This window comes from Lagopus leucura, unplaced genomic scaffold, assembly GCF_019238085.1.
Source record: "Lagopus leucura isolate 7727_CA_CO unplaced genomic scaffold, USGS_WTPT01 35379-0_obj-0_obj, whole genome shotgun sequence".
Taxonomy (NCBI): domain Eukaryota; kingdom Metazoa; phylum Chordata; class Aves; order Galliformes; family Phasianidae; genus Lagopus; species Lagopus leucura.
Window position 1 is genome coordinate 1 of NW_024964365.1, and position 9,509 is coordinate 9,509.

Genomic DNA, 9,509 nt, shown 5'->3' on the forward strand with positions numbered 1-9,509 from the left:
ATGTCATTTTTGCATCTCCCTTTTCTCTTCCTGGCTCTTCTTCCTACCATAACACTAATCTAGAGCACTGTATCTGGAGTCACGGCAGCATAGGACCGAGAGCAGTTGTGGCTGGTCAAAGAGAACCTGATGGTGAAGCTTCAGGCTTGTTGTCGAGGCTGTCTTGTTTGTCAGGAATTCAACTCCAGAATGAGGTTTTTGAAGAAGCAAGTTCCAGCCATCACTTGCATGCAGGTATGAAATCCCCTAATTCTGTTTGAAGCTTGTACTTGTCAGTTGCTCTCCACACGCACGCTTACTGACTGGTTTTGTTCAACTCAAGCAGTTGCCACGCACAATTATCTTCGTTTTGCAAAGTATTGGAAGGCGTTTCCTTCTCCCTGGGAATCACTATGTATAAATTACTTCTCTCCCTCTTCCCATTAGTCCGTGGGTTTGGAGACTTGAAGATGGCCTTGAGAATTGTGCAATGGATGGTGCATTTGGTTGTTTAGTTTTAGTCATTTGTTCTCTAGCTGTGTTTTGCCCTTGGTGGGGGGTGCTGCTAAGTCCCTCACAACGACAGCTGGTGGTGGAAGAAATAGTTAAGGCTTCACCACATATCTCTTACGGCATGTCTTGTAAGATGAGCATGTCTCTGTTACATTTTATTCAGCCAAAGGGAAGTGGAAACTGAGCAGCAGAAAGAAGCATCGAATAGTAAATTACTGCTCTTCACTTTGAAAAGTCGCCTTTTTTCTTGTGTGTGTTTTCAGTCCCAGTGGCGTGGCTATAAACAGAGGAAGGCATATCAAATCCGTTTGGATTACTGACGAGCACGCAAGGACCAAGAAGTGAAGGTAGCAAATGCTATGGGTTTTTTTTTGTTGTTGTTGTTGTTTTTTTTTGTTAACATTTTTGGTAGCAATATTTGTGGAGAAGACTTTTATCTGACCTGCTTTGGAATTCTTTCCTATAGATTCAGTGACTGGCCAGGATGTATCAAGCCAGAAGGCATTGCAGAGATCACCTGCAATATTTCAGAGACCACGTAAGAGATTGTGAAATGAATTCAGTATCTGACACTTTTTTTTTTTACTCTGCCCTTAACAAGTGTAAGTGGCTGTTTTTTTTTTTTTTTTTTTCCATTCTAGATAAATGACGTTACAAAAGCTCAAGCTTTTATCGGAGGAAACAAAGCAGGAGAAGACTACAAAACCCTCAGTAAGTGTGGCCAAAAGAATAAAGCTAATATGCTTTGAATCTCTATTTGCAGAAAAATACTGTTAGTGAGATCTGCAACACGAAGAGAGCTATGAAAATCAGTTGGGGTGAAGTGGTGCAAAGAGTAGGTAGGTAGGTAGGTGGCTGAAGGAAAAATTCCCTCTGGCTGAGGGAGTGGAATGCGCTGTCAGCAAGTTTGCTGATGACACAAAACTGGGAAGAGTGGCTGACACAGCAAAAGGCTGTGCTGCCTTCCAGCGAGACCTGGAGAGCTGGGTGGGGAGAAACGGAATGAGAAAGAACAAGGGCAGGTGTAGAGTCTTGCATGTGGGCAAGAGCAACCTGAGTACCAGTATAGGTTGGGGGCTGAGCTGTTGGAGAGCAGCGTAGCAGAAAGGGATTGGGGGATCCTGGTGGGCGGTAGGAGGAGCATGAGCCAGCACTGTGCTCTCGTGGCCAAGAGGGCATCCTGGGGTGTATGAGAAAGAGTACGGATAGGAGGTGGAGAGGTTCTCTTTCCCCTCTACTCTGCCCTGATGAGTGGAGCATCTCCCTATGAGGAAAGGCTGAGAAAGCTGGGTCTCTTTAGCTTGGAGGAGACTGAGGGGTGACCTCGTTGATGTTTATAAATGTGTGAGTAGTGAGTGTGAGGAGGATGAAGGCAAGCTCTTCTCAGTGACATCCAGTGATAGGACAAGGGGCAGTGTGTGCAAGCTGGAGCATAGGAGGTCCCACATAAATAAGAGGAAAAACTTCTTCACGGCAAGGGTAACAGAACACTGGGATGGGCTGCCCAAAGAGGTTGTGGGATCTCCTTTGGAGACATTCAGCAGCTACCTGGACGTGTTCCTGTGTGCCCTAATCAGGTGATCCTGCTCCAGCAGGGGGATTGGACGAGATGATCTTTGGAGGTCCCTTCCAGTTCCTGACATTCTGTGATTCTGTGCAAACTTGGTTCACGGTAGTACTTTTGCTGCTGGGAAATAGGAGCGCTGATCTTTGGGTAAGTTCAGCAAGGTGGACTCCCCTAAGCTGATACTGACTTCATCCTATAGCGTTGACTTCTGTCCTGATTTATTCCATGCCAGAAGTTCCGGATGCTGTCAGGAGTTATTCAAGCCCATTGGTGTTAATTTGACCCTGGACTGGCTGCTGCTTGACATGCTGTCTGCACAGAGGTAACACGTGCCTTAATTTGTTTCCTGTCCTCTGATGTTTTGTCACTTGTTTTTAGTTAATGCTGAAAACCCACCTATGGCTGTGGTTGGGAAATTTGTTCACTTGCTCGATCGGACCCAGATTTTCAGGAGGAGCTGGAGCTAATGAAACTGTGTGGGGAAGTTGTGAGCTTGATCCGATCTAATCAACAGCTTGAAAATGACCTCAATCTCATGGACATCAAGATTGGACTGCTAGTGAAGAACAGAATGACACTGCAGGTAGGAAATGCAGTGCTGGGAGACTAGGAGAGTGAATTGAGGCCAATGGTAGTTAGCATGAGGACCTTCTGAGCCTGGATCTCACTTACTCAGATTCAGTGGGAACTATTTCCCCCAGAGTTACAGGTTTTCCTCCCAGTAAGTTCCGAACTGTTCCACTAATTACTATGTATCCCTAGAAAGAGAACTGCAGCAGAAACATCAAGGCTTCAAGTGTTTTAAAAACAAAGCACCAGAAAAGAACCCACTCGGGACCAAGGGAAAGCAATAGATGGTATGCTTGAAGGCTCTGAGAACTGTTTGTCTGTTCACTTGTGGTTACATGAGTCATGGACTTGCACACCTTAATTTCTTCTCACGTTTTGTGTGCTGTATCAGAAGGGGGAGGTGATTTTGGAGCAGGAAATGTACTCGGGCTGCTTGGTGTTGGTTGGCTGATGGAAGCCCCCTCTGTCACTTTGCTGACGATTGATTGCCCACAAGAACAACATTGCTGATACAGCGGTGCCTTTTTTAATTCAAGCGGAAGTTACAGTCACCTTTTCCTTTGGTCCTGAATAGCGTAGTGCTATGCTTGACCTTGTGTAAAATCTGAACCATGGCAGCAGTAAAGTTCAGTTCCAAAGGAGGCTCCAGCTGTTGGGCTGATGCTGGCAGCAAAAAGTATCATCGTTATCAGAGCAGTGGAGGCAGTGAGTCAGCAAAATGGAAACAGTCCCTGCTCAAAGCAATTAGTCCTTGTAGGTTCTCAACAAATTCTGGAATGTGGGGCCGAGACAGAAATCGCTGCTATAACAGATAATGTTTCACTTCATGATCTCCTGATGTACCTTGACTGCCTTATCCACACAAAAGGAAGTGCTATCGTGCAGCTTTTTCCCATATTGCGTGTTATTTAAATGTGGAATCTGTCCCTCTGTGTTCTTTGCAGGATGTTGTTTCTCATAGCAAAAATCTTAGCAGGAAGAACAAGGAACAGCTCTGTGACGTGATGACGCTGAACGAGCAAAAGGGGGGTTTGAAAGCTTGGAGCAAAGAGGAGAGGGAAAAGCTGGAAGCCTATCAGCATCTTTTCTACTTGAGGTATGCAGCTTTTCATTCACTGCTCTTGTCATAGATGCTTACGTGTATTGGAACAGTCTGTGCTTCTGCACTGCAGTGTTGAGGCGCTGTCTGTCTTTGTGGTGTTGGCTTTTGTGGACACGTGCTGTATGGGAACTGCGGAGTCGTGGCCTGAACCTCTGATTGATCACCTGAGGTGAGCAGTGAGTCAGGCAGAGGAGCACAGGTGAAGGCAATGCAGCTGTGCTGCTGGAAGGGGTGCAGCCAGGCTACAGCCCTCCTAGACCTGTTTAAGAGCTGGCTACCAGTGGGGAAGGATCTTGTCTGGAGATCTGCTCTGCTGGAGTTTTGTAAGTGAGCCCAGGATAGGGGTAAGCCTTCTATTTATTCTCCTTTTGTTAGCTTAGTCTGCTTTGTCCAACTCTCTTGTTTATTTCATAATGACAACATCTTAATAGTCATTGATTATACACGTGCACTAAGTACTTTTTCTTCTTGTTTTAGACTGCTCCAACATACTTGGCCAAGCTGCTTTTGCAGATGCCTCAAAACAAACCCACAAAGTTCATGGATTCAGCCATCTTCATGCTGCATAACTACGCATCCAGTCAGAGAGAGGAATCTCTGCTGTTGCGGCTGTTGCAAACAGCATTGCAGGAAGAGATCAAGTACGTTGTAGCGTAGGACACAGCCTTGCTGTTGCCTCAGTTTGGGCCGCTGCTAAAATTGAAGCTGTTCTTGTGTGATGTCCTGTGCTCATTTGCTGATAATGCTGAACTGTCCCTGCCTTCTGCTCATGCTGTTTCACGTCAGTCCTTTCTGTAACCTGGAAGGAGGAGGAATTACCTTTGTTCTTTAGGATTAAAGCCATTTTTCTTTAGCCAATGCTTTGTTGCTCAGGGAGGCACTATTTTTGATCTGCAGTGCTTTCCTAAGATTCAGTCCAATCTAAGTTCTCTGCTGTCTAGTAAGAAGGACTTGGCACAGACTGCGAGCTTGGGCTTTACAGGCCAGAGTGAAGCTGACGCGAAGGTCACTGTTTTCCAGAACTGATGAGGAGGCTGAAAATCAGATGCTGTCTGGTTTGGGTTTTTTACTGGCTGTCAGGCTTAAGGATTCTGGCTGTCTGTCGGCATAATGGAGTTGATTGTCACTTAGGAGTTTGGTGTTTATGACTTGTGGCTGATACGGAGCTTGACAACTTGCTAGGAAGACCAAATACATACAGTGTTGGAGGCAGTCATGCCTTTTTTGATGCTTTTAAGTATGAGGATGGTATGTGCCCTCAAACAGGTAACGTCTAAAAGGTTTGTTTAATTATTATTATCTTTTCTTGGAGTAGTAGTTCAGGAAAGTGCATGTATGTGCTTTATTCTCTGCTGCTGGATTTCCCATAGCGGCATGCTGTGAATGGCTTTTGTTGCTGATTGCTTACTTGTTGAAATAGTGAAAGAAAATAGTTGTGCCTGTGTAGAACTCCTTTTGTTTCCTCTGTATTTTTGAGATGCGCTCTTTCAACCGTGGTGCCCGTGGTCAGAACGCACTGAGGCAGATCTTGGCCCCCGTTGTGAAGGAAATAATTGAGGACGAATCGCTCAACGTCAGAACGGATCCGGTGGATATTTACAAGTCCTGGGTTAACCAGATGGGATGTCAGAATGGTGAGGCCGGGTATGGAAGCTGTTGCTACTGTTTTTTTCTACAAGTTGCTCAGCTGCTTTGCATTGCTCTGTTAATCGTTCCAAACCATCCCTGGATTCATTGCATGCATCTGTCCAATTGCTACCAGCTTTTTTCCATCAGCTCAAGATGGCTTTCTTCTGAAAGGTGTAAAGATCATCCTGTGACAGGGGTGTTGAGACTATTGGAAGTGAATCTCATGAAGAGATAGGCCAAGAAAAGCCCCAAAGCATTTCTTCTGTGTTAACTCATAGATACAGATACCGTAGATCTTACTCTACCAAGCCAATCTCTGCCCACAACTCGGGCAGGCTGCCCAAGGAGGCTGTGGATGCCCCATCCCTGGAGGCATTCAAGGCCTGGCTGGATGTGGCTCTGGGCAGCCTGGGCTGGCGGTTGGTGAACCTGCACGCAGCGGGGGGTTGGAACGAGATGAGCATTGTGGTCCTTGTCAACACAGGCCGTGTTCATAGAATCACAGCATGCAGCTGTTCCTGTCTGCCCATGAGAAGGTTTCATCCACTTGGTCATCCTGGTTGGTTGGCCTGTAGATCCCCCGCTACGTCATCTGTCCCTGTCCTCCCTTCAATCTGTGTCTATAAACTCTTGATTGGCTCCCATCCGTCCCCAGTCAGAGTTCTGTGTTTCTTCCAGTGCTTGATGTTCACCAGATTTTGAGGCTTCTGTTGTTGGTTGTTTTTGTTTTGTTTTTAACACACTTCAAGGGAAGTGGTGGAAAAGCAATGCTATGAAGTAAAAGACAAAAAAAGCCTCAGCGTTCATTGCTGCTCACTTAGCTGGGTGAATTGGACTTGTTTTGAAATGTCAAATACCGCTCATCATCGGTGCTTCTGAGTTTCTTACTTCTGGATTAAACGTTTCTGAGTTCCTCTCAGTTGTGTTTAATTGGGGATCACAGAATCACAGAATCACCCGAGTTGGAAGGGACCCCAAGGATCATGTAGTTCCAACCCCCCTGCCTAGCAGGGCCACCAAACATACACACTCAGATCAGGTTGCCCAGGACCCCGTCCAACCTGGCCTTGAACACGTCCAAGGACGGGGCATCCACAACCTCCCTGGGCAGCCCGTTCCAGGGCCCAACCACTCTCCTTGTAAAGAACTTCCCCCTAACATCCAACCTAAATCTTCCCTCCTTCAACTTAAAACATTTCCCCTATTCCTGCTGTTGTCAGCCCTTTTGAAGAGTTTACTCTTCAAAATGTTTAGTCTTCAAAATGGGGATGTGTAGCTAAAAACGTTGCTTGTTAACCAAAGAGGTATTCTGAGAGAGAGAGAAGTGCTCTGGAAAAGGGGCAGAAAGTAGCTGCTGTTTTCTCAGCTCAGCTCCTTGGTTTGCCACGCTTCCCCATTTTTGCTTTGTTGGAGATGGTGGTCAATTCTGCACACCTGTGTTAGGAATTGGCTCCTATCCCTTAGTGAGACTGCAGTACCAGGTTTCTCTGTAGCGTAGTTGTTCTGCCTTCTGTTAGACTAAGCTTGGTTTAATTCTCAGAGTAACTTTTACGCTTGTTTGAGGAATTCTTTGGTAACTTCTAAAAATATATGGACAGGTGGTATTCAAAGTGAAATTTGAAAACCTTTGTGTGTAGGAATATCTGCAGTTGTGTTGTTCTGGAGCTAGTAGTGGTCAGTCTTACCACTTCTGTGTTGAGAGTTGTGCATTTATTTAGTGTATGTATCTATGTTACAGTGTGAAACTAAGATTCTTAGGGACAGCATGTGCTTATTAATGGCAGCGCAGTAGACCCTGCATCTTGAACGGGGCCCACAGCTCACAGGAAAGTAATTGGTCAGAACTCACTCAGAGTAGTGTCAGTAAAACTCAGTGGAGGTCTGTGCCATTGGTTTTGCACGTGTTTTTTTCTCTCCTCAACTTGTCCTAGATTGTTGGCAACTTACTCTATCACCGCTACGTGAATCCGGCCACGGTTGCACCGGATGCATTTGACCTAATGGATCTTTCAGCTGGAGGGCAGCTGACTACAGATGAACGAAGAAACCTTGGTTCTGTTGCAAAGATGCTGCAGCATGCTGCGTCCAGTAAGATGCTCATGGGAGACAGTGCACATCTGAGCATTGTGAAGGAATACTTGTCACAGTCATCCCAGAAATTCAGGTAGAAGACTTCAGCTGATTGTGTTGAGGAGTTTGGCAGAGGACAGTGTTGCAAACAAAGAGGAGTGATGAATTTTAAATGTAATAAATTCCATCTCTGTCCAAAAGGAAGTCTGTTGAAAATGAGAGATTGCCCTTTGGGCTTCCACAATCATGCAGCCTATCAATAGCTGAAGGGAACCTACACCCAGGAGGGGAGTAAACTCTTCAGAAGGGCTGACAATAGCAGGACTAGGGGAAATGGATCCAAGTTGAGGGAGTGAAGATTTAGGTTGGATGTTAGGGGGAAGTTCTTTACAAGGAGAGTGGTTAGGCCCTGGAACGGGCTGCCCAGGGAGGTTGTGGATGCTCCGTCCTTGGACGTGTTCAAGGCCAGGTTGGACGGGGTCCTGGGCAACCTGATATGAATGTATATGTTTGGTGGCCCTGCTAGGCAGGGGTTTGGAACTACATGATCCTTGAGGTCCCTTCCAACCCGGGTGATTCTGTGATTCTGTGAATCATTGATCATAATGACATATAAAATACGTAGCTGGAATTTACAAACTAGATATAGTATATTAATGAGCTGGTCAAAACAATTGGCTTTGCCATACAAGCCTCCAGAGTAAAGGCTGTTTTTCTATGTGTTTATTATGATATTCTGGCCATTGAAGACTGGAGTGTGCATGCGTTCTTTCCTATATGCACCCTAGTTCTCTGTATGCAAACTAGATGGCACTTGGATTAAACCAGGCTGGAATTTAGTTGTTTGTATAATAAAGTAACTTTTGAATGAAGAGCTTATTTCTATCTTTCATCTTTTGTAAGAAAGAAAACTGGAAATGGCTGGGAGTGAGGATTATTCTTGCAGCTAAGACAGAAGGATGGGTGCACAAGGTCATTCGGTCCATAGACTTGTCCTGCAGATGCTTACAGTGAGCGAATGCCGACATGGCCAGTACCAATAACTGAATCTTCTAGATGGCTTTTGATGTGATAAGCTATAGCTTGTTCAATTGTAGTATGCTTGGGAACCATGGTTTAAAGAAGAACAGCTGCTGGGATGCTGATTACCTTTTTCTCCTTTTTCTTTTGTTTTTTTTTTTTTTTTTTTAAGACGCTTTTTTCAGGTTGCTTGTGAGGTTCCTGAATTGCAGGATGAATTCAGTATTGATGAATATTCTGGCTTCCTTCCTTGTCTATCCCTTCTGCAGAACTTACAGGCATCAATCTCAACGCTCCAGTCATGGGAGCAGTCCCACCATGTTTCAGTAACAGCAGCTAGATCGTAGTTAGCCTGGTGCACGATGGCTTCCAGTTCCTCCTGCTTGTTGCTCATGCTGCGTGCATTGGTATAGATGCACTTGAGCCGAGTCATTTGCCTGACTCCCAGCTCTAAAATCGTTCCCCCAGGCTCTTCTCTTGTGAGGCCTGTACTGTCCCCTTCCCCCGTCATAATTAGTTTATTGCACAGGAAGAAAAGCTTGATGTCTGTGCCAAGGGAGACGTACACCGCACTTGCGCTGCCTGGACGATGTGGAAACTGGAAATTCTGGGGTGTGCTGAAGCGTGCCCTCTCAGGTCAGTCTAAGCATACATAGAGTAGACCTGTCGAACAAAACAGGGAATGGACAGTTAAACCCATTCTGTTGGGAAATACTCTCTCCTTCTAAGTACCTTTAGAACGTGAGTTTCTTCAATTAATTACTCAACTCATTTCCTTTTCCTGAATGATCCCAAGTTCTTTTCTCAGGCTACATCTGCACTCTGCTCAGTCCAAGGAGAAATCCCTGCCCGCAGATGCAATGACACAGCATGGCTCACAACCTCATTTTTCATTGCTTACTCTTATGGTAACTGCCATCCATGTCCACCCTGCGTATTCTTAGAGCTCTTCTGGAGTCCATGGGGCAGACTTATGGTTGAACTGAAGGGAATTTTTTCATATTGCTCTAGCTCCAGATGATTATCCCTAGTATCATTATATTAAAAAAAAAAAAAAAA

The 9,509-nt window shown here is 45.4% G+C and overlaps 1 protein-coding gene across 1 annotated transcript in view; it reads left to right on the top strand.

Moving 5' to 3' along the window:
* Positions 1-8: 8 nt before the first annotated feature.
* LOC122191678 overlaps positions 9-9,509 on the top strand; it is a gene marked incomplete at its 3' end in the record, with an annotated part of 13,756 nt that continues 4,255 nt past the window's right edge. The window contains exons 1-12 of the mRNA XM_042892037.1: positions 9-234; positions 756-839; positions 959-1,030; positions 1,134-1,203; positions 2,070-2,206; positions 2,292-2,381; positions 2,503-2,642; positions 2,822-2,916; positions 3,574-3,725; positions 4,209-4,372; positions 5,202-5,375; positions 8,980-9,086. Coding sequence (XP_042747971.1) covers positions 4,245-4,372; positions 5,202-5,375; positions 8,980-9,086 — 409 coding nt within the window. The remainder of the gene's footprint in view (positions 235-755; positions 840-958; positions 1,031-1,133; positions 1,204-2,069; positions 2,207-2,291; positions 2,382-2,502; positions 2,643-2,821; positions 2,917-3,573; positions 3,726-4,208; positions 4,373-5,201; positions 5,376-8,979; positions 9,087-9,509) is intronic.